This window comes from Chrysemys picta, chromosome 4, assembly GCF_011386835.1.
Source record: "Chrysemys picta bellii isolate R12L10 chromosome 4, ASM1138683v2, whole genome shotgun sequence".
Classification (NCBI taxonomy): Eukaryota; Metazoa; Chordata; order Testudines; family Emydidae; genus Chrysemys; species Chrysemys picta.
This window is the reverse complement of record NC_088794.1, coordinates 57334424-57359505: the sequence shown is the minus strand read 5'-3', so window position 1 is coordinate 57359505 and position 25082 is coordinate 57334424. Positions and strand designations below refer to the sequence as shown.

At 52.9% G+C, this 25082-nt stretch overlaps 1 protein-coding gene across 1 annotated transcript; it reads left to right on the top strand.

Annotated features, from left to right (window-relative positions):
• Nucleotides 1-420: 420 nt before the first annotated feature.
• LOC135983262 (maestro heat-like repeat-containing protein family member 6) lies at nt 421-2242 on the top strand. The gene is made up of 4 exons (XM_065594071.1): nt 421-637; nt 1521-1622; nt 1892-2086; nt 2198-2242. The coding sequence occupies exons 1-4, from the start codon at nt 563-565 to the stop codon at nt 2240-2242; spliced, it is 417 nt and encodes a 138-aa protein (XP_065450143.1). The 5' UTR covers nt 421-562.
• Nucleotides 2243-25082: the final 22840 nt, after the last annotated feature.

Sequence of the window (25082 nt, the reverse complement as noted above, 5' to 3'; positions counted from 1 at the left end):
GGCCCCCTTGGCCTGGCTAGAGGGCCGCTGTGGGTCAACAGCAGTGTGAGCTGGGCCCGCAAAGCGGGAGGACAAACTACACCCCCTCCTTCGCTCTTTGAATCTTTCCTCATCACTCCCTCTCTGCCGCCCCTGTCCTGGCACTGCTCTGCCCTGAGCATTCCCCCTTGGCTGACACAGGTGTGTGCTGATGTCAGTGTGCCCAGAGCTGGCTGTGACAGCCCAGGGGCAGTCTCACCCCACCTTACTGCTCTCCCTGGCCAAGAAGTTACCAGGCCAGCCCCTCAACTGGTGGAAATCTGCATCTCTATTGCCTTCAATGGCGCTATGCCCATGAGAGTCTGGCCCCAGCTGTGGCTGTATGGCTGGGGGTGAGTTACCAATACCCCCTGCAGGGCAGACATCTCTGGCACAGTGAGCGCTCGCCCCGCTGGGTGAGAATGACTGTCACAGCGTCTCCTCCCCACGTCGTCTCTTGCAGGTGTCCAGCAGGCTCCGGGTGCTCTCCATCACCCTCTTTAAACACCTGCTGGAGCTTGTAAGGGGGCTCGACAGGAGGCGGATGAAGGAGCCTGTGCTCCAGAGCCTGGTCCCGCTGCTCCTCCTCGTGCATGATGAGCGTCCCAACGTGTCCCAGGTGAGGCCACGAGCTGGAGCCTGCAGCGGATACCGTTACAGAGTGACCAGTAATTTGTTTTGAGGGGGCAGCATGTGACACCCCCTCTTTAAAGGGTCTCGCTGACAGAGGGCAGGTGCTCAGTCCTGTGACAGTCAGGCGCTCAAAATCACTTGAACGTTGAGTGCAGTAGCGCCATGACCATGGCGCCCCACCCAACTGCTGAGTCTTCCCTGCATCCTCTGAGCCCAACACTCCCCCCCTGCAGCCAGGCTGAGAGATTGGGTCGGGGGGGGGGGGTCGCCTCACCACTCCTACAGCCACTGGCCTCCGCACATTCCCTGGCTGTGCTGGTGGGAAGAGCACAACCCTGGCCATGGCCCCTACCAGGAGCAGGGCTACCCAGTCTCCAGATGGTGCGCAGGACCCAGTGTGCCCTTGGCCAAGCGGCCCGTACAGCCCGTACTAGACATGAGATGCCCAAGCTGCCTCCCCTCCCCCCGCCCCAGGTGTCTCTGCACATGCTAGCGCTCATGGCCACCATCACTTGGGAGCCAAATGCCACCAGCACTAATGAATTCACCCTCCTACCCACCATGAGGTGGGGAACTGAGGCACAGCATGAGGCCTAGCGCCTCAAAAGTATTGATCACCCATAGGCATTAGGCACCTAAATCCCTTTGCAGCCCTGGGCCTAAGCAACTTGCCTGAGTTCCTGCAGGGAGAGCTGGGAATTGAGTCAGGTCTCCAGCTATTGCCTGAGCCACACCGCCGCCCTTCCGCAAGCAACTTGGGGCCGGGAAGCATTCAGCACGCACGGCCTCCCCGCCTCCGGGTAACGAGGCTAGTGGCTTCCAGCTCCCGTAACCGTGGCCGGCTCGCCCTGGCCCCACTTGTTTTGCAGGTGTGTTGGGACACCCTCAGCAGTGCGGCAGAATTCCTGAAGTGGCACCAGCTTGGTGGCTTCATCCAGCGCAAGGATACCTGGCAAAGCTGTGACTGCCTGGTGAGGGAGCCCTCAGGTCATTCACTGCGCAGCCCTCGCTGGTAGGAGTGGGGGAATCGGTGGATAGGGCACCCCCCATTGCCCGGCTCTGTGCCCACACTGAGCCCCAGCCCCGGGACCACTCCTGGCCCTGGGTGTAGTCCCTCTGCGTGATCCCCCCGGCACAGGAAAGAGGGGTGAAAACAGGACGTGCGCTCCACACACCTGGAACCCGGCCTGCGGGACGGAAAGGCCTTTAATAACCTTGTGCTCCCTTGTTCTGGTCCTAGCTGACGCGCTACAAGGGGAGAGCCAACAACTTTCTGTGCCAGACCATGGCCTTTCTGGAGAACCCACAGACTCCACTTAGACAAGCGGCCATCAGGTTCATAGGTAACCACAGAGCAGGGGTCCCTTTAACAGGGGGGCTGGATCCGGTCCCAGGCTCTCCTCAGTCCCTGCCAGCAGCGATAAGTAACCCTTGGGCTCCTGATTGTCTAATGCAGGATCAAGAGTGTCAGAAGTCCGCAGGAGCAAGCTCACCCCAAACTGCCCCCTCTGATGGGCCCCCTCTAACCCCACTGCTCCCCATGCAGTCCCCATCCCCTCCCCCCCCATACCCCACCATGGGCTCTTGGTAGTGAACCCTCAAGGTGCTGTGCTCTCCTTTGGCAACCAGCCCTGTAACCATCCCTGGGGACTCACCCTTTCCCCTGGGGACTTGGGAGCGCGTCCTGGCCAGCGAGGGGCGGGGGAAGCGAGGGGTTGCTTGGAGGGTGACATTTGACACCCTCGCTGGGGATGCGGGGATGTGACGAGCTGTTTGTATGTGTAGGGCTTGCTGCCCGGCAGCTGGACCAGAGGAGCCAGGACAAGCTGGATGCCATCTGCAACGGTGGGTGGTACCTGCTTTGAGCACTGAGCGCTAGGGGGATGAACGGCCCAGGGCCGTGGGCTGGGTTCAATCTCCGACGCCAGCAACATGATCTCGGGCGAGAGCCACAAAGGGATGCAAAATGTAGATCCCCAAACCTCTGATCAGCTGCCCCCTCACCCTGTCGTGTCTGCTGGTTGGCATGTGCCAGGCACTTAGCCCTGACCTCAGAGCTGCGGCCTGGCAGATCCCCAAACTGGGCCTGAGCTGGCTGGCCTTCAGAGACGATTGCCCCCCCACCAAACACAGCCGAGGTGGGGTGCTGCCTCCCCCCTTGCACTCACTAGCCCAGTGTTTGGAGCAGTCACCTCCACTTGGGGTGCCTGGGGTGAAGCCACTGCTCCAAATGAGGCAGAGGTGACGTCCGGTCACCTACCTCCTTGCTGCGTGCCCGGACCCCTGGGCAGTGCAGGGCAGAGCAGCATCTCCACATTTGTTGGCGAATGGCGGGGGGGGGGGAGTGATATAGCTCAGGCTTCTCACTCCCAGAGCAGGTTCACAGCTGGGCCTCCCAACCAGAGCTAGAGAATGGCTGAGCTCCCTCCTCGGCATTTCCTGGAAGGCAGCAGGGCACCTAAAGTTAGGCATAGCCTAACAATGTCCAAGCCCCCTTTATGACTCTCCCCCTCTCTGGACCTAAGTGCCCATCTGTGCATTGGGGGGAAGGCGGAGGGTAAATACAGGCAGGGATGAGGTGCTCAGATACTGCAGGGATGGGGCAGTCCTAGAAATAGTGAGTGAATGGGGTTCATTGGGACTTCTTGCCTGTGTCTGGAGGCTCCCTCATTTGTGGAGGGCAGCAGGGATGTTTAGTGAAGGTTGCTGGTTGTTCCTGCTAGTCCCCTGCCTCCCGCCTCCCAGCCTGCTGCCTCCTTGTCACAGGCCGAGAGGTACAGCGCTGGCTTGGTTTGCTGGGGCTCTCCAGAGCGCTGTGGCTCTGACCTCCATTTCCTTCCTTTCAATCTTAGACCTCAAAGGCTTGCAGCAGGACAGCAACTCCTCGGTCCAAAGCCTGGCTTCTCAGACCATCTTCATCCTGGAGGCGTTCAAGAACCACCCGCCAGCCCACAGCAGCCTATGGACATGCTTTCATAGGATAAGAACAATGTGCACTAAGGAGAGCCCGGTCATTGAAGCTGCCCAGCTGCCCTAGCTCTGGGAAAAGCCAGCCTCCCTTCCCTGGGAGCTTCGTGCCAGACCATGGCTTCTTCCCCATTGGCCGCCTGCTCTGCGCAGCCATGTGAGTAGTTAACTGCTCGATAGCTTTCATCACCATGTACTTTTTGATAGGTTTCCATGCACTGTGTAGCATTTACGTCCCGCCCTCCATCCCCATTTCCAGTTGTGTATGTTTTTGGTGCCGTCAGCCATTTTGAAAATTTATTTTGTATTATTTTTCTGTGTTTGGCCGGGGGAAGGTTGTGTGCCTGTGTTTTGACATATTTAGAGAAAAAGTATGAACGAGTAGAAAGAGAGACTGTAAGGGGTTCACGGCTCCCTCCCAGTCTGTCTGGGCGGGAGACCACGCCCTTTGCTATGATACTTCCGGGTACCTTGGTTCAGGGGAAAAGTGGCTCAGTGTTAATGGTTCTAGCCTGCAGTCAGGCCAAGTAATGGTAGAGAGTCTGTTTGCCCAGAGCCCTCAATCAGGGCGGGGCGGCAATCGAGAAGGGGCTGTGGCCTACAGTCAGGCAGCCAGAGCAACAGAAGGTCCATTTGCCTGGCCACTGATCAGGGTGGGGCAGCAAGCAAGTAGGGGGGCTCTGGCCTACAGTCCGGCAGAGCTGTCGCAGTCTAGGGGAGGTTACCTCTCTGGTGGGAGAGTCAGCACAACTGTCTGGCATCCGGATTCAGGCGGGTGCCAGACCAATGCAGGCCTCCTGACAACCAGGTGAGGAGGCTACCACTCCTGACGTTGGGGTGGTGGGGGTAGAAGAACCCAGGCCCTCCCGCTCCACTGCGTCCCAGTCCAGGGCCCTAACTGCAGTGGAGTTGTCCGACACTGGGTCAGCGGCAAAAGTCCAACCGCAACATGCTGGCCGGCTTGTAGTCAATAACACAGCTGAATCTGATTTGGCTTCCCTGGGCTACTTCCTACATTCGATTCCATGTGTACATGGGTTCCAGGGTTGTTGTTTGCTTCGCTGGGGTAGACGGCTAGTGGCAGCCCCACCAGCTCGTCGGAGACCCCAGCGTCTTGCAGCTCTGTCAGCCCCTCTGGGTCTCTGTCAGGATAGCTGTCTCCGTTAGGTCTGGGGTCACGCAGCGGGGAAGAGACGTCCTGCTCCTCCGGCAGCTCTCTCCCGACTGAGCTGGAGGACCAGCCTTTTATAGTTCCGCTTCCTGTCCCGCCCTTCTGCTTCTGGTGGGGTGGCTGCGGAAGTCCCGGTTCTGCCCAACAGGGGGCGTTCATGGCTCCCTCCCTGTCTGTCTGGGCGGGAGGCCACGCCCCCTCGCTACAGAGGCCTTAAAGGAAAGGAGTTTTAAAAAAAGAAAGATTGGTTAGGCTTAGAGAAAAAAGGAAAGAAAGGTTATTTTAAATAGAAGAAAAAAGGGAAACTAGAGAAAGCAACAAGAGAGAGGAGTTTGTTTTATAGATTAGTAAGAATGTGGTAAAAGGTTATTTTTGCTGGGACTAAAAAATAATAAGAGTAAAAAAGTTGAAATTAATTTTAAAAAGTAAAGGCTAATTAAATAAAAGGGAAATATAAAGGAAGGTTGAGAAGGTTGGGCAAAAGAAATCAAATGGCAGAAAAATTAGCAAGAGATCCTGTGTCAGGGACACAGGGCTGTGTAAAGTACAGAAAACAGCAAGAAAGAGAACGATCCTTTTTTGTTAGTAAGCAGAAAACAGAACTGTGCAAAAGAGAGAAAGACCCTTACCATTTCCCGCCGTTGTTCGGCCATCGTGAACCGAGCAGCACAGCTTCCGCCACAAACTCTGCTCCCCCATTCTTGCATCGCTAGCAAATTTCTACATGTTGTCAGTGCTGGGCTCATGTGGAAGCTACAGAAGGCAACCATTTCCCGCCTTTTATCAGCCATCTTGAACCGAACAGCTCTCCTACGTTTTGCGCCATTTTTTCAGGATTACCCGTGCAGGCGCCATAGCACGGCAAGCATGGAGCCCACTCAGATCTCCAGTGCAGTCTTGACCATTGTAAATACCTCGCACATTATCCAGCAGTATGTGCAGTATCTGCAAAAATGGGCGAGGAAGCAACGACAGCGCGATTACTATACTGATGAGGACATGGACACCTATGTTCCTAGAAGCACGGCATGTGGCGATTGGGAGATCATGGTGGCGTTGGGCCAGGTTCATGCCATGAAACACCGATTGTGGGCCCGGGAAACAAGCACAGACTGGTGGGACCGCATAGTGTTGCAGGTCTGGGATGATTCCCAGTGGCTGCTAAACTTTCGTATGCATAGGGCCACTTTCATGGAACTTTGTGACTTGCTGTCCCCTGCCCTGAAGTGGAAAGACACCAAAATGAGAGCAGCCCTCACAGTTGAGAAGCGAGTGGCCATAGTACTGTGGAAGCTTGCAACGCCCGACAGCTACCGGTCAGTCAGGAATCAGTGTGGAGTGGGCAAATCTACTGTGGGGGCTACTGTGCTGCAAGTAGCCAACGCAATCATTGACCAGCTGCTATCAAGGGTAGTGACTTTGGAAAATGTGCAGACCATTGTGGATGGCTTTAATGCTCTCAGTTTCTCTAACTGCGGCATGGCGATAGACGGAACGCATATCCCTATCTTGGCCCCGGCACACCAGGGCGGCCAGTACGTAAACTGTAAGGGGTACTTTTCCATGGTGCTGCAAGCACTGGTGGATCGCAAGGGACATTTCACCGATATCAACGTGGGATGGCCGAGAAAAGTGCATGACGCTCGCATCTTCAGGAACTCTGGTCTGTTTGAACAGCTGCAGGAAGGGACTTACTTCCCAGACCAGAAAATTACTGTTGGGGATGTTGAAATGCCTATAGTTATCCTCGGGGACCCAGCCTACCCCTTAATGCCATGGCTCATGAAGCCGTACACAGGCACCCTGGACAGTAGTAAGGAGCAGTTCAACTATAGGCTGAGCAAGTGCAGGTTGGTGGTAGAATGTGCTTTTGGACGTTTGAAAGCGCGCGGGCACAGTTTACTGACTCGGTTAGATCTCAGCACAACCAATATTCCAGTTGTAATTGCTGCTTGTTGTGTGCTCCACAATATCTGTGAGAGTAAGGGGGAGACGTTTATGGCGGGGTGGGAGGTTGAAGCAACTGGTCTGGCGGCCAATTTCGCACAGCCAGACGACAGGGCAATTAGAAGAGCACAGCAGGGCGCACTGCGCATCTGAGAAGCTTTGAAAGACAGTTTCATGACTGGCCAGGGTACGGTGTGACAGTTGTGTTTGTTTATCTTGAAGTTACCCGCCCCCTATATATATGAAAGGAAATAAAGTCACAATTGTTTAAAAAACATTGTTTATTATTTGTCGCACAACACATTGAGAGAAATAAGAAGGTAGATGGGGGCGGGGTTATGGGGTGGAGGAGGAGGGAAGGACAAGTCCAGAAACCGAATCAAAAGTTTGCATATGCCAGCTTTCTGCTACTTGGGCGATCTTCTGGGGTTGAGTGTGTGGGTCCCCATAGCCTCCCACCTCGTGTTCTTGGGCGTCTGGGTGAGGAGGCTATGGAACTTGGGGAGGAGGGAGGGCGGTTAAACAGGGGCTGCAGTGGCAATCTGTGGTCTTGCTGCCTTTCCTGCATTAGATCCACCATACAGTGCAGCATGTCAGTTTCCTCCCCCATGAGCTTGACCACAGCCTCCTGCCCTCCTCTCTTCGTGTTCCTGTAATGCTTTATGGGACTCCGCAATTGTTTGCCACCATGCATTCAGCTGGGCCCTATCAATGCTGAAGGACTGCATGAGCTCGGAGAACATGTTGTCCTGAGTTTGTTTTTTCCACCTTCTAATCTGGACCAGCCTCTTGGATGGAGTAGATAGGGATCACGTTGAAACATCTGCATCTGTGGGAGGAGAAAAACGGAGGGTAGTATTTTAAAAGATACATTTCAGAGAACAAAGGACACACTGTTTCTCAGTGAAACGGGCAATTCATAGTACACAGCACATCACACATGGCCGGGCAACAGAATTTAGCTTGCAGCCAGCCATGGTAAGCCCTAGGAGCACGCGGGGTTCTGCTTCTTCCACATTCATTTCAATGCTTTCAAACTGCCGGGCTCCCTTTCCCATAGCAAGCAATGCCTGGTGGGTTTGCAATATAAAAGGAGGGCCTGCGGGCTCTCTGGGATGATCGCTTCACACAACCCCCCGCGCCCCCCCCCCTGGGACCCACCGCGTGGCTCCGACGAGGCTCTGAGCAGGGATGAGCCCTTTAAACTAAATGCGAACAGCCCAGCGTGGCTGTGTTTCCCCCCAGCCCCCCACCGCATGGCTCCGATCAGGCTCACTCACCAGAAGTACCTTCTCCAGGGTCATGGTCCGGGAGCCCACCTTGGGAGTTGGGGGATGGGCTATTGGCTCCTGCGTTAAGAATAGTTCTTGGCTAGGGGTGAAAATGGATTCCCAACTTGCCGCCTGTGCACTGTCCTCCTCCTCCTCTTCGTCCTCCAATAACTCATCCTCCTCGCTCCGTTCAACTCCCCCCTTGGAGGTATCCACGGACAGTGGTGGGGTAGTGGTGTCGTCACCCCCCATAATTGCATGCAGCTCACAGTAGAAGCGGCATGTATGGGGCTATGACCCAGAGTGCCCATTCGCCTCCCTGGCTTATTGGTATGCTTGCCTGAGCTCCTTGATTTTTGTACGACACTGCTCTGTGTCCCTGGAGTAGCCTCTTTCCGTCATGGCTCTGGAGACTTTAGCGTACGTATTTGCATTCCTTTTTCGGAACGTAGTTCTACCGTAACAGAGTCATCTCCCCAACATGCGATGAGGTGCAGTACCTCCCGTTCGGACCATGCTGGATCTCATCTGCGAATCTGGGACTGCATGATCTCCTGTGATGGTGGACTCTGCATGGTCGCCTGTGATGGTGGACTGTGCTGCTGGTCACCTGTGCTGCTGGTGACCAAACAGGAAATGAAATTCAAAAGTTCCCGGGGCTTTTCCTGCCCACCGGGCTAGTGCATCGGAGTTGAGAGTGTTGTCCAGAGCGGTCACAAGGGAGCATTCTGGGATAGCTCCCGGAGGCCAATAACGTCGAATTGCGTTCACAATACCTTTAACCCGGGATTGCGATCTCGATTGAAGCACTACTCCACTTGCCAAGGTGGAGTACAGAAATCGGATTAAAGAGCCCTTTAAATTGAAGAAAACGGTTTGATCGTGTGGACGGAATGATTTTTTTCGAATTAACTCAGCTAATTCTGAAATAAACTACTAGTGTAGACCAGACCTGAGAGAGGGAGAGTATAGAAAACAGCAAGAGATCCTTTTGGCTTAGTGAGAGAAGGAAAGTATAGAAAGCTGAAGGGAGGGCAGGGAGGGTGGGAGTGGGGAAGAGAACTTACCCTTGCAGCTGTATGGGGATATATAGATAGAGGGGGTGTATGGGGATAGATAGATGGGGGAGTGTATGGGGATAGATAGATAGATAGATAGATAGATAGATAGATAGATAGATAGATAGATAGATAGATAGAGGGGGTGTATGGAGATAGATATATAGATAGATAGATGTGGTGTATGGGGATAGATAGATAGGTAGAGGGGGAGTATGGGGGTAGATAGATAGATAAATAGATAGATAGAAGTGGTGTATGGAGATAGATAGATAGATAGATGTATGTGGTGTATGGGGATAGATAGATAGATAGATAGATAGATAGATAGATAGATAGATAGATAGATAGATAGATAGATAGATAGATAGAGGAGGTGTATGGGAGTAGATAGAGAGAGGGGTTGTGTATGGGGATAGATAGATGTGGTGTATGGGGATAGATAGATAGATAGATAGATAGATAGATAGATAGATAGATAGATAGATAGATAGATAGATAGATAGATGGGGGAGTATGTAGATAGATAGATAGATGTGGTGTATGGGGATAGATAGATAGATAGATAGATAGATAGATAGATAGATAGATAGATAGATAGATAGATAGATAGATAGATAGATAGATAGATAGATAGATAGAGGGGGTGTATGGAGATAGATATATAGATAGATAGATGTGGTGTATGGGGATAGATAGATAGGTAGAGGGGGAGTATGGGGGTAGATAGATAGATAAATAGATAGATAGAAGTGGTGTATGGAGATAGATAGATAGATGTATGTGGTGTATGGGGATAGATAGATAGATAGATAGATAGATAGATAGATAGATAGATAGATAGATAGATAGATAGATAGATAGATAGATTAGATAGAGGAGGTGTATGGGAGTAGATAGAGAGAGGGGTTGTGTATGGGGATAGATAGATGTGGTGTATGGGGATAGATAGATAGATAGATAGATAGATAGATAGATAGATAGATAGATAGATAGATAGATAGATAGATAGATAGATAGATAGGGGGAGTATGTAGATAGATAGATAGATAGATGTGGTGTATGGGGATAGATAGATAGATAGATAGATAGATAGATAGATAGATAGATAGATAGATAGATAGATGGGGTGTATGCGGATAGATACATAGATAGATAGAGGGGGAGTGTGTAGATAGATAGATGGGGTGTATGGGGATAGATAGAGGGGGGAAGGAAGAAGTAGGACCGCTGAAGACTATAGCCGGAGAGGAGATTAAAGATAATCTAGGCATGGCGCAATATCTCAACGAATATTTTGCATCGGTGTTTAATGAGGCCAATGAAGGTATTAGGGATACTAGCACCGTGACAGAGGGGCAAACAGAATGGGGGATTACCGTATCCGAGGTAGAAACAAAACTCGAATGCCTTAATGGTGCTAAATCGGGAGGACCGGACGATCTTCATCCGAGAATATTGAAGGAATTGGCGCAGGAAATAGCAGGCCCATTAGCGATAATATTTAATGAATCTGTAAACTCGGGGGTAGTTCCGTTAGACTGGAGAAGAGCTAATGTGGTTCCTATTTTCAAGAAAGGGAAAAAAAGTGATCCGGGTAACTACAGGCCTGTTAGTTTAACATCTGTAGTGTGCAAGGTGCTGGAGAAAATTCTGAAAGGGAAAGTAGTTGAGGACCTTGAGGTTAATGGCAAGTGCGATAAATTACAACATGGTTTTACGAAGGGCAGATCGTGCCAAACGAATCTGATCTCCTTCTTCGAGAAAGTAACGGACTTATTAGATAAGGGAAATGCGGTGGACCTAATATACCTGGATTTCAGTAAAGCGTTTGATACTGTACCCCATGAGGAATTATTGGTTAAACTGGAAAAGATGGGGATCAATATGAAAATCCAGAGGTGGATAAGGAATTGGTTAATGGGGAGAATGCAGCGGGTGGTATTGAAGGTTGAACTGTCAGGTTGGAGGGAGGTTACCAGTGGAGTTCCTCAAGGTTCGGTTTTGGGACCCATTTTATTTAATCTATTTATAACTGACCTCGGAACCGATTGCAGGAGTGGACTGATAAAGTTTGCGGATGATACGAAGGTGGGAGGCGTTGCCAATTCGGAGGAGGATAGGGATATTCTGCAGGGAGACTTGAATGAGCTTGTGAATTGGAGTATCAGAAATAGGATGAAATTTAATAGTGAAAAGTGTAAGGTGATGCATTTAGGGATGACTAACAACAATTTTAGTTACAAGCTGGGGACGCATTGGTTAGAAGTAACGGAAGAGGAGAAGGACCTAGGGGTTCTTGTAGACCGGAGGATGACTATGAGTCGACAATGTGATGTGGTGGTGAAAAAAGCCAATGCGGTCTTGGGATGCATTAGGCGAGGCATATCTAGTAGGGATAAGGAGGTGCTGCTTCCGTTGTATAAGGCGCTGGTGAGACCTCATTTGGAGTACTGTGTGCAGTTCTGGTCTCCCATGTTTAAAAAAGATGAACTCAAATTGGAACGGGTGCAGAGAAGGGCCACTAGGATGATCAGAGGAATGGAAAACCTGTCGTATGAAAGGAGACTGGAGGAGCTCGGGTTGTTTAGTCTGACAAAACGAAGGCTGAGGGGGGATATGATTGCTCTCTTTAAATATATCAGAGGGATAAATACAAGGGAGGGAGAGGACTTATTCCAGCTTAGTACTAATGTGGACACGAGAACGAATGGATATAAACTGGCCGTGGGAAAGTTTAGGCTTGAAATTAGACGAAGGTTTCTGACCGTCAGAGGGGTGAAATATTGGAACGGCCTTACGAGGGAAACGGTGGGGGCGAGGGACCTGTCTGGTTTTAAGATTAAGTTAGATAAGTTTATGGAGGGAATGGTTTAATGATAAAACATATTAGCTGAGGAATACCGAGCAATGGTAGGTAAATAGTATAATGGCTAACAAGGGTCAGGCCGGAGACTCTTGCCTACATGCTCGGGGTATTACTGATCGCCATATTTGGGGTCGGGAAGGAATTTTCCTCCAGGGTAGATTGGCTGAGGCCCTGGAGGTTTTTCACCTTCCTCCGCAGCATGGGGCAGGGATCGCTAGCAGGAGGGTTCTCTGCCAATTGAAGTCACTAAAACACAGGATTTGGGGACTTCATCAGCAGAGTCAAGGGAAGGGTAGGGACGGTTTTGTGGCCTGCAGCATGCAGGGGGTCAGACCAGATGATCATAATGGTCCCTTCTGACCTTAAAGTCTATGAGTCTATGAGTCTATGGAGTATGTAGCTAGATAGATAGAGGGGGTGTATGGGGATAGATAGATAGATAGATGTGGTGTATGGGGATAGATAAATAGATAGAGGGGGTGTATGGGGATAGATAGATGTGGTGTATGGGGATAGATAGATGTGGGGGAGTATCAGGGTAGATAGATAGATGTGGTGTATGTGGAGAGAGAAAGAGGGAGAGAGAGAACCCCATTGGCTTTAAGCCCTTTTACATTTTATGGGACTTTTCTGTAATCTCAGCTCCTTGAACTTTTTCGTGGTCCAAAGCAAACAACAACCCTGGAACCCATGTACACACAGAATGGTCGTGTAGGAAGGAGCCCAGGGAAGCCAAATCAGATTCAGCTGTGTCATTGACTACAAGCCGGCCAGTGTGTTGCAGTTGGATTTTCCCCGCTGACCCAGTGGCAGGCCACTCCGCTTCTATTAGGGCCCTGGGATGGGACGTAGGTGAGTGGGAGGGCCTGGGTTCCCCTACCCCCAGCAACCCAACGTCAGGAGTGGTAGCCTCCCCACCTGGTTGTCAGGAGGCCTGCATTGGTCTGGCTCCCACCTGAATCCGGATGCCAGACGGTTGTGCTGACTCTCCCACCAGAGAGGTAACCTCCCCTAGACTGCCACAGCTCTGCTGGACTGTAGGTCAGAGCCCCCCTACTTGCTTGCTGCCCCACCCTGATCAGTGGCCAGGCAAATGGACCTTCTGTTGCTCTGCCTGCCTGCCTGTAGGCCACAGCCCCTTCTCGATTGCCGCCCCGCCCTGATTGAGGGCACTGGGCAAAACCCCAGGCTGCAGGCCTAGATAAAGGCCTACTGTAGCAGGGTGGCTACCCCGCTCCTGCCTGAGAGGTTTAAAACAGCCCTGGAAGAGGGCTGGGGCAAAGGGAAAAGCTACTGGGCTGATTGGGGAAGTAGCCACAGCTGGGCCATGCCCCAATCAGGCCCCAGCTGGCCTGTATAAGAAGGCTGGGAGCCAGGAGCTCAAGAGTCTCTCTCTGAGTGCAGAGAGAGAAGGGCCTGCTGCAGGGAGCTAGACAGGATACCTGAATGGAGCAGGGCTGGGGAAAGGCTGAGGAGCTGGGGAGTTCCAGCCTCGATAGCCCCAGGCTGTGGCCTGGTAATAGGCCAAGGGGTACTGGGGGTTGCAGAGGGCAGCCCAGGGCTAGGCCAAGGCAGCAGGTCCGAACCCAACCTTGCCGATGATGAGTGGCCTATACTGCAGTCTACCCCAGAGAGTGGGGGCTAGCTGGTGACTGGCAGTGGCCTTATCCTGAGGTGAGGTGGGGTTAGTGGGTGGGGGTTCCCCTGGGAGGGGAGACCTAGCGTGTGTGGTACTGCCAGGGGGCAGCACCCAGAGCAAGGGGCACCGGGGTCCTGGGAGGGACACGGGAGCCTGAGTGCAGAGGACAGGCGGATCACTGGCCTGCAGAGGGCGCTCCAGAGGCTGGAGAGCTAATTCCCTGGACCACCAGCAGGAGGCGCCGCAGGGGTGAGTCCAGATACTCTTACATATGGTGGAGAATGCGGGTATAGCGGTCCACCCGTGACACAAGGGGCCAAGGCAAGGACTGTGGACTATTGCCCAATGCAGAGACTTGAGAACCGAAGGTGGAGAAAACCATGAAGGACTATTATTGGAGAGCCCGTGTGGCCCGTCTCGCCGAGCAGCAAGCCAGGCTGCTCCAGCTGCTGCGGGGGAGGGCACAAGGACCTCATTGGGGGCCAGGCACCTTGGGCAGGAGGCCGGTGCCAAGGTCAAAGAACTGTTGGGCCTGTGGGGAACCAGGACACTTGAAGAGAGTGTGCCCTCACAGGGCCCAGGCGAGCCCTGAAGGAAGGGCTGTGCCAGAGACAGACCATGGACCAAGTGCCCCCTGTGAAGCCAAGAGGGGGGCTCCAATTGTGTTGGGCCTGTGGGGAGCCAGGGCACAAGAAGGGGGAGTGCCCTCACGGAACTCGCAGGGCCCAGGCTAGCCCTGAGGTGGGCAGGGGTGAGCACTGGCTGTGCCTCCTCTGCCACAAGGGGCGCCGGGGAAAGCGGCCTAGCCCCCAGAGACGGAGGGGGAGGCCAGAGGATCAGGCTGGGTCTGAGACTGCCCCGAAGGAGGGGGTGGTGACGACCAGGGCCCCACAGAGGGGATTGTCAGGGGCAGGGAGGCCCCAGACAAACCTGGGATCCCATGGTGGAGCTGAAAAGGCAACCATGGGAACCCAAACTATGGAGGAAGGGAGCAGGCTGCTCCTTGCACTGGACAGCCTGCGAGCAGAGAGGGATTTCCTGCGGGCCCAGCTGAGAGGAATGCTGGGGCGTTAGGGATAGACACCCTACCCCCCCGGTGGAGGGGATCTTGAGGTGGGGGGTGTGTAGCAGGGTGGCTACCCCGCTCCTGCCTGAGGGGTTTAAAACAGCCCTGGAAGAGGGCTGGGGCAAAGGGAAAAGCTACTGGGCTGATTGGGGAAGTAGCCACAGCTGGGCCATGCCCCAATCAGGCCCCAGCTGGCCTGTATAAGAAGGCTGGGAGCCAGGCGCTCAAGAGTCTCTCTCTGAGTGCAGAGAGAGAAGGGCCTGACTGCAGGGAGCTAGACAGGGTACCTGAGTGGAGCAGGGCTGGGGAAAGGCTGAGGAGCTGGGGAGCTCCAGCCTGGATAGCCCCAGGCTGTGGCCTGGTAATAGGCCAAGGGGTACTGGGGGTTGCAGAGGGCAGCCCAAGCCAAGGCAGCAGGTCCGAACCCAACCTTGCCGATGATGAGTGGCTTATACTGCAGTCTGCCCCAGAGAGTGGGGGCTAGCTGGTGACTGGCAGTGGCCTTATCCTGAGGTGAGGTGGGGTTAGTGGGTAGGGGTTCACCTGGGAGGGGAGACCTAGCATGTGTGGGTACTGCCAGAGGGCAGCACCCAGAGCAAGGGGCACCGGGGTCCTGGGAAGGACACAGGAGCCTGCATGCAGAGGACAGGCGGATCACTGGCCTGCAGAGGGCGCTCCAGAGGCTGGAGAGCTAATTCCCTGGACGACCAGCAGGAGGCGCCGCAGGGGTGAGTCCGGATACTCTTACACCTACAAAAGGTACTCGGGCTGCAGAGGGGCACCCGAGAGATAGGCAGAGGCAGCTGGTCCAACCCCCCTTGCCGATGATGCGTGGTTTATATACTGCAGTCCGCCCCAGTGAGCGGGGGCTAGACAGTGACTGGCAGTAGCCACTGAGGCAAGGTGTGGTTAGAGGGTTGGGGGTTCCCCTGGACACCCAGATAGTGGGTTACTGCCGGGGGCAGGACCCTGACGTAGAGGGGCACCGGGGTCTGGGAGGTACACCGGGACCAGCGGCAGGCGAGACACCAGCCTGTAGAGGGCACTTAGAGGCCGGAAGAGATCATCCCTCACCGTTGCCCTGCGACACAGAATCTCTATCTTTGCTCGGTCTGACTGCAGGCCTGAACCATTAACACTGAGCTAATTTTCCCCTGAACCAAGGTATCATAGCGAGGGGCGTTGTCTCCCGCCCAGACGGACGGGGAGGGAGCTGCAAACCCCTTACAGCCTCTCTTTCTAGTCTTTCATACTTTTTCTCTAAATATGTCAAAACACAAGCACGCAACCTTCCCCCGGCCAAACACAGAAAAATGGGGACGGCGCCGGCAATGGGGATGGGGTGTGGTAACCTGTCAAAAACTATATGGTGATGAAAGCTATCGAGCGGTTACCTACTCACATGGGGTTGTCAGGGAGGGGTAGTACCTCTGATGGGGGAGCAGTCGTACTCCTAGGAGTAGCTCATCCACTTTGGTCCCCACTTGACAACACCCAGCTCTCACCTGTGGCTCCAAGTAGCTGTCAGCATGCGACAGCGGCCACACCCCGGAGACCGTCTCGACCGGTGGGCTAAACCAGGTGAGGGTAGCCGATGAGTATGAGACTCTCTGTGAGTTAGGGCCTGTCTACCCATTGCATGCGAAGGCTGGATCCGGCTGACTGAGGCAACCTGGTTTAATGGTCAGGAAGGCGATGACAGCAAGTGTTGTGGAACGCTTAAGAGCACGACAAGACACGTAGGCATCCTGGTCATCCACTGCGCCCTGCCCTATCTCCAGCCGTCTCGACTTCTGTCTTGCCACTAGATACAGATAGGAACTGGGAAGAGAGTGAGGCTGACGTCGCGCAACTCTCCCTCACTTTAATCCAATTCATGCGCAAGTCTCGACATGATATGATGTAATATGATCCGATATTAAGTCCTGTGGCGATGGGCGAGCGACGAAGCAGCAGGTGTGGATACACTGGGAGCTGTAGCTGCGGACCTGGCATAGGCGGCTCAGGCATAATGGTCGTTCCTCACTGACCGAAGCAGCAGTGGAGCTCGGCATCTTCTTGAGCGACTGAGCAGCCCTATTCAGGATTGCACTGCTCAGCTCCGTAGAATGAGGAGGGGGCTAGAAAAGGTGCCTTAAACATTGCCTGCTTCACCTTACCCTGGCCAGCATACCGCGGCTGGCGGGGATCCCACAAAAGCGGTCGTACAAAAACAAAACTTAGAGTGACACCAATCACTATTGGCACATGGAATGTGCACACGTTACTGGACAACATCACGGCAGATAGACCGGAGAGAAGAACAGCACTTGTCGCTAGAGAGCTCGCACACTACAACATTGACATTGCAGCCCTTAGCGAAACTCGCCTTGCTAATGAAGGACAGCTGTCTGAGTCAGGCTGTGGCTATACATTCTTCTGGAGTGGCCGCAGCAGTGATGAGCGTCGCGAATCTGGAGTTGGCTTCGCCATCAAGAATCATCTTGTTTGGAAACTTGCCAGTTCCCCCAAGGGTATGAATGACCGGCTCATGACAATGCAGCTTCTGCTTCAAAAAGAAAAACAAGCTATTTTGATCAGCGCATATGCTCCTACAATGACCAGCCCAGAGGATGTGAAGGATAAATTCTACGAAGAACTAGATACTCTGCTATCGTCAGTGCACCACACAGACAAGCTGATTCTGCTTGGCGATTTTAACGCAAGGGTCGGATGCGATGCCGCAGCCTGGGAAGGAGTCATCGGGAAAAATGGAGTGAGAAAGTGTAACAGCAATGGCCTGTTACTGCTGAAAACTTGTGCAGCACATGACCTTCTGATCAGCAATACGGTCTTCCGCCTTCCTACCCGTAACAGGACTTCGTGGATGTATCCCCATTCCAAGCACTGCCATTTGATCGATTATGTCATCAGGAGAAGGGACAGACAAGATGTCAGGGTTACAAAAACTATGTGTGGCGCTGACTGTTGGATGGATCATAGGCTCATAGTATCCAAAATGAAGCTCCGTATCATGCTGAAGAGATGACCACAAGGCTGTAAGGCTCTCAAAAGGATCAACGTGTCGGAGCTGAAGAACAGCCGCATCACTGAAAATCTAGCGGAAGACCTAGAGAATGAGCTTGCTGATCTTCGTATTGAGGATGACGCTGAGAGAGACTGGGAGCGATTCCGCAACACTGTCCATACAGCTGCATCGAAGATATTGGAGCCCTCCGCATGCAGGCAGCAAGACTGGTTTGACAAAAATGATGCAGAAATCCAGGCCTTACTTGCTGAGAAGCACCGCCTGCATCGTGCATATCAAAACGATCCATCCTCAGTGGCAAAGAAGACCGCCTTTATTAACGCTCACAGAACAGTACAGAACCAACTGCGCAAAATGCGGGACTTGTGGCTGAGCGTCAAAGCAGATGAAATACAGGCATATGCGGACAGGAACGACTATAAGCAGTTTTATGAAGCCCTCAACACACTCTATGGTCCACAGTCTTCTGGGAGCTTTCCCCTCCTGAACTCTGATGGTACTGTGCTCCTTACAGAGAAGACGCTGATTCTCCAGAGATGGGCTGAACACTTTGAAGCAATTCTCAATCGCCCCTCAGTCATCAATGATGAGGCCATTGACAAGATGCCCCAGGTTGCAGTCAATGACTCCATGGATGCTTCACCAGAAGAGGACGAAGTGAAGAAAGCTATCAATCAGCTGTCAAGTGGCAAAGCCCCAGGGTCAGATGCTATACCAGCAGAGGTGTACAAAGTTGGTGGACCCGTGCTGCTGCGGAAACTCACTGAGCTGTTTCAGTCCTTCTGGAAGCAGGGAACCATTCCACAAGAATTTAGAGACTCATCCATCTTGCACCTCTATAAGAGGAAGGGCAGTCGCCAGGTATGCGACAATCACCGTGGAATCTCGCTGCTTTCTACAGCGGGGAAAGTTCTTGCACGGGTTCTGTTGAACCGATTGATCACTCACCTGGAGAAGGGCTTACTGCCAGAATCACAGTGTGGCTTCTGCAAGGAACGTAGGACTATTGACATGATCTTCGCTGTGCGTCAGCTACAGGAGAAAAGTCAAGAGCAGAATCGTGAACTCTACACAACTTTTGTGGACCTCACAAAAGCATTTGATTCTGTCAGTCGCCAGGGCCTGTGGAGGATCATGTCGAAATTTGGCTGTCCAGACAGATTTATACAAATGGTACGTCAATTTCATCATGGTATGATGGCTCGTGGCCTGGATGACGGTGAAACATCTGAGGCCTTCCCAGTCACCAACAGCGTCAAGCAAGGGTGTGTTTTAGCACCCACTTTGTTCAGTATGATATTCTCTGCCACTCTGACTGATGCCTTTCAACACTGCTCTGAAGGAGTAGGCATGAAGTATAGAACTGACGGGAAACTATTCAATCTGAGGCGACTGCATGCCATCACCAAGGTGAAGGAAACTGTACTTCGAGACTTTCTCTTTGCCGATGATTGTGCTCTGAATGCTAGTACAGAGCCAGAAATGCAAGCCAATATGGACAAGTTTTCAACTGCATGCAACAACTTCGGTCTCACCATTAACATCAAGAAGACTGATGTAATGCACCAGCCAGCTCCCCACGCTCCATACTCAGAACCGTCCATCACTGTAAATGGACAGAGACTTCAGACAGTGGACCACTTCATGTACCTGAGCAGTACCCTTTCCCGAGCAGTGTCAATCGATGATGAAGTAAACTGCAGAATTGCTAAAGCCAGCTCTGCATTTGGCCGATTGCTCCAACGTTTGGGAACATCGAGGGATCAGCCTACCAACGAAGCTGAAGGTCTACCGAGCAGTGGTACTTCCATCTCTGCTGTACGCCTGCGAGATGTGGACTGTCTATCGGAGTCATGCACGAAGGCTCAATCACTTCCACATTTCCTGTCTGCGAAAGCTTCTAAAAATCAGATGGCAGGACAAAGTGCCCAATACTGATGTCCTTACTAGAGCCAGTCTGCCGTCAGTTCACACATTGCTGATGAGAGCCCAGACCAGGTGGGCCGGACATGTCGTGACGAATGCATTCCTAAACAGCTCTTCTACGGAGAACTCACTCAGGGAAAGCGCTCCCATGGAGGACAAAAGAAGCGGTTCAAGGTCACGCTGAAGACAACTTTGAAGTCCTTCGAGATCAACACCGCCACATGGGAAACCTTCGCACTGAACCATCCACCATGGCGCAGCCTCATTCACACAAGCAGTAATACCTCTGAGGCGAGGCGTATTGCTGAGGCTGAAAAAAAGCGTGAGCTGCGCAAGTCCAGAGCTGCTTGTACATCATTGACAGTGCCATTACATGTCTGCCGGACGTGTGACAGGACGTTCCACGCCCGAATCGGACTGATCAGTCATCTTCAAACATACAGAGCCCGGTCATCGAAAGAATGAGTGGTTGAGGTCTTCATCGATAACGATGGACGAACATCACTCACATGCAATCCCCCACCCTGTACATAGCAATCCTCTGTTTCATTTTGATGTACTTTTAATGCTTTTATTCATTTTATTGATTAAATAATTGTAATTACAGTAATACATCGAGGTATAAAAGATCTACACATCTTCTCCTGTACACAGAACACAGACCGCTCCAATGGATTCCACAACCCATACAGCGAGAAAGCCGTAGCAAGCGTTAACATCTCCAAAATCCTATCCGGGCAGGAAAATGCACCTGCTGTTTGCAACACTTCTATAGTATAGACACAGGGTGAGGGCTAGACAAAGTGACCACGGTTAGTCCTGCTCCATCTCTACTGTCTGGGTTTCCATCTACAGCTGTTCACACTGGAAATGCAGGATGGGGTAAGGTTAGCCCATCACCAAACGAACCTTAATGTAAAGCAGTGCTCCTGCCAGTGCCTGGTGGGGATCATGCAGACAGACTACACCCCAGGCTGGGCATTGTCCCAGGGTAAAGCAGGGCTGTAGTGGAAGGTGGAGGAGCCCCTGGACAAACAGGGTGAGGCATGGGACAATTCAGCTAAGAGTTGCAGGGCTGGGCACCAGAAGAATTGCCGGGTGGAACTTTGGGGTATGGCAGGGAGGGGTGGAACGAGCCCCGCTCTGGGTCAGTCCCAGTGCCATTGGCCCACTGCCTTTGAAGAGGCCATCGATGAAGGCCATTTGTCCTACTCCCCTGGGTCCCACAACCCAGCTCTGGCCAGAGAGAAACTTTGCCTTGGAATCTTAAAGCAAGTGACATTGTTGTTAGGGCTGAAGGGGATGATGGCATGGGAGATTCTGTCAGCTCAGAGAAAAAACTGACCCTTGTGCTCTTTGGGGGATCGTACCTGAAATGGGGGTCAGCGGGAGGTGGAAGGGCTGAGTGTAAAAGACCAGGAAGGAAACAGGGTCCTGGGAGAGAGTCAGTGCTGGGACACCCCGTTGCTCATGAGACTCCACCTTCCGAGTAGTGCGGCCCCAGGTCTGTAACCCTTATGCTGGGGAGCGCTGCCAAGCAAAGTCTCCCGCTGCAGGCCCACGGCCCTGCCCAACATAAGGGCTGCAGAACAGGGCCCTCAGAAGGAGGGTTACTACTGTGTCCTGAGGAGCATGAGGGATGGGACCACTCGGAACCACAGGCTTCCCCCAAGGCTTTGGGAGCTAAAGGAGTCGGCTTCTGAACTGGACACTGTGCCCTGTCACCAGTGATTAGTGGGAACGGGGCTAGCACTCTGGCTGTACGGGTGCTAACAGCTAATCGGGGGTCTGAAAGGGGTGAGCCGTGGGGTGCTAGACCTTAGTCAGCCCTACCCCTGCAGCGCACATGGTAGCAGATGGGGCAGAGTGAGTCCCAACTCCAGGAGAATACCACAGCCAGTGCTGCGAACGGAGCTGCACGGCCCGTACGGCTGGGAGAGGACAAGGGTGGTCGTGGGGGAGAAAAGAGCCTGGCAGAGACAAAGTAGCGCGAATTACACAGAAACAGGGCTGCAGCAACTGAGCTCAATTGTCTCCAGTGTCCACTAGGGCGGATTTCCCTGTGCCCAGCCACACAGGAGAGCTCTGCATGAGCAGGGGCTGCACAGACAGCAGGTAAGGGAACAGGGCCCCTGAGTGCCAAGCTAGGGGTACATGCAGTGCCCACAGCCATTCCAGGGAGGCATCTCAGACTTGTAAATTACATCATTATCTCCCCACTGGTTAGTTTCACCATCGTTCTGCAGGAGGCGCCATTGCTGCAAAAGCCCTGAAGGCTACCTGCACTGAACTGTCCCTCCCAATGAAGGCCAGGGCCTGGAGCCGCTCCCTGAATTCAACCCCCTTCTTATGCAGTGGGTAGGTGAAGGCAGCCAATGGCCTGTCAAGTCTTGGATGGTTTCAGGGCCAGAAAGGGGGATGGAGAGAGAGGAGGTCGGGGAGAGGTTACATCCATCTTGGGCTCCTCTCTGCATTTCTCCCTGAGTTACTAAGCTACAGCCTCCCCCCAGCACTGGTGCCAATGCTGAGGAGACTCTTGGGAGTGAATTGGTCTCCTGTGCCCTCGCTGTCCTGCCCTGTTACCTGCTTCCCACAATAGACAGACACAGTTAAACTCTCCTAGTGTCACAGTTACTGTCACTCACTGCCCCTGCATGGAGGCAATTGTTCCCTGTCTTCCCAACTTACATGGTAACCTCACCCAAAAGAACCTCTTGATTTGTGCTGTCCTTTCGCCTGTGTTGCCCCTTGAAAGCACAATCACATGCAATCACTAGGAGGCAGATTTTGAAGACAAGAAACCAATATGACTCCACATTTCTTCTAAGAGGCTAACGCCCCCAGCTACAACCAATAGCAGGGGTACGCCAGAGGGTGTGCTACGAGTTACTGCCCCACAGAAGGGGTGCAGCATATATAGTTTAGGGAAATGCGCTTCCCCTTTGATTGTACATTACAAGTCTGCCCCTTATTCCCGTGATTAAGCAGCATTGTGCTTTCAGCTGGGGCTTTTCCAGGATTTGCACCTTCGCATGAGGCACGTCGGTGGGGGGTGCGGTCTGGACCAGGTACCTGGAATTCCAGTCTCCAGGGCTGGCGAGCTGCCCAGCACTACGGGTACAGGCCACGAGTCCTGGGGGGCTCGTGGCATTTCTCAGACACTGGGTGGCCTATGCAGATGTGCTCAGCACTGGCCTCCTTCTGCTCCCACTCAGGTCAACAGAACGGTGCCTTCCCTCCCACCCGCCAGACCCATCTGCACTCATTACTCGTCCCCAGCCAGCCCCAAACTGAAACCCCCTCCAGCCCCTCTTTTATGGCCTTTGTCTCTTTCCCGGGCCAGGAGGTCACCTGATCTCTTTGTTCACCTTTAGCTATTCCCTTGCGGGGGGGGAAGGGCCCTGGCCATTTGTTGCCAGGATACAGAGTGTTGGCCATTTATGCACACTGGAGACTTAAGAAATGCATAGGCGAAATTGAGGTACCCACACAGTATTCAGAGGAACCATTAAGAACAGTCCCACTTTGTCACAAAGGTTTCATTGGAAAGATTATGTTTTACTGAATATGGTTATCCTATTTGTATACATGTAACAGCCTTGCACCTGAAGTTAAGAATATTAATTATTTATCTGTATTTCAAACTTTGCTACCTTGGGTGACACCCCCTGCTAACACTTCAGGTATAACAATGGAGAAGCCAGCCAGTGCTGATGGCCCATCAACAAGGACAATAGCTGGTGAAAAGGTCTAGCCTTCCTGTGGCCTTGCCTGGGCTCAGGGACTCTGTGATGCTATAGGGGCAGGTGGTCTGGTCACCTGATACTGGACTCCATCTTGGAATACCAAACTTTTCCACTGGGAGGTGGGGGAAACAAACAAAGAGTTCCCACTTTATGTCAACTCTATTTAAGGCGGGGAAGATAAGCAATCAGGGTCTTCAGTTCTTCCTCCCCTGACTCCAGCACAAAGAGACACTGGAAAACACCTGAGAACAAAAGACTGGACTGAGGGAGGAAACAGCTGCTGATCCAGGCTGGAAAGATCTTTCTGGCCTGTGAAAGAATCTGCCTGGAACAATATTTAGGGTGAGAAATATTAGTTGTAGCCAATTTCTGTAGTGTACTAAGGATAGCAAGCCTGTTTTGTTTATTTACTGAAGTGATTCTGCTTGTTACCACTTACAATCTACCTTCTTTTAGTTAATACACTTTTCTGGTTTATGCTATAAGCCAGTTTGTGCAATTAATATCTGGGCAGGGGCAGGGAGCCGTGCACATCTCTCTCCACACTGAGGGAGGGGGCAACTTTCATAAAACCTTTGGGTCTGCACCCCTTAAAGGGGGAGTCCCTGGGTGCTGTAATAAGCCCTAAAGCTGGTCTCTGTCTGTGCAGCTGGGCGTGGTCCTGCCTATGTGCTTGGCTGGGAGAGGCTAGTGAGCCTGACCCAGGAAGATCAGGTAATAGGGAGCCTAGGCTGGCAGAAAGAGGGGGAACTCAGTGATTTCCAGCACATCAGGTGACTCCCCAAAGGGTGCAGCTCATCACAGTGGTGACCTTGGGCTGTGGGGCCCGAATACAGAGCACCCTGGGATACCATGTCCCTGGGCACCATGGGCCACGATCCTGGCCTCATTTTAGGGGAAGACATCTGGGCTTAGGAGCAGTGTCAGAGGGGCTCAGCATACCAGCCAGTCACCCCAAAGACTGCAGCGCTGGGTCCGGCTTTCACCCATCCTTGGGCCTGATCATCTACCCCGGGGACCTGCCCCAGCAGCTGCTGTAGTGCGAAGCCCTAGCATAGACAGACTAAGCTGCTCGGGGTTTGTGCCAGGGCAGCGGCCCCCGGTGTCAGTCCTGTCTCTGGCCCTTCACCCTGTCTATGCTGGGGGCCACCCTCCTGCTCCCCCTCCACTGGGATTCTGGCTCTGGGGTCCCTCTGAAGAGCCTTGGCGTTGAGGCCAATAGTCCCAGGCCAAATCCATCCCTGCCTCAATAACACAGCTTCCAGCCAGGAGGGAGCGGGCCCCTGCCCAGCACAGAATGGCTGCTCCCTCTGCCTACGCAGCACCCGTCTCCCTCCCCACAAGAGCTGCCCTCACCTGGGGGCCCAAGCTAGCCCCGTCCGGGCCCTGGCGGTGCCGCCCCAAGCTGTTGAGCTCCCAGATGTAGACAGGGTGAGGGGTGGCTCATGGAGGGCATGAAATTGTGCTCCAGTGGCCGGGCCCAGGGAAGATGTCCTGGGCTGGATGGGGTCTGGATCTCAGCTCTCAGGACTGGCGGCATGGCAGGGAAGAGCATTCCAAGCTAGAAATATGAAGTATTATTCTGAAGTCCTATTGTAACTATGCAAAATGTGGGCTATTAATGGTGGCTTGGAATCTTGATGGCTTCCATTAACTAGGACAATTGGTTGTAAATGGCTCTGTTTACTTGTAAGCCTACCTGTGTGCCAGCCACTGGGTAATGAAGTCGCACAGGACATGTGA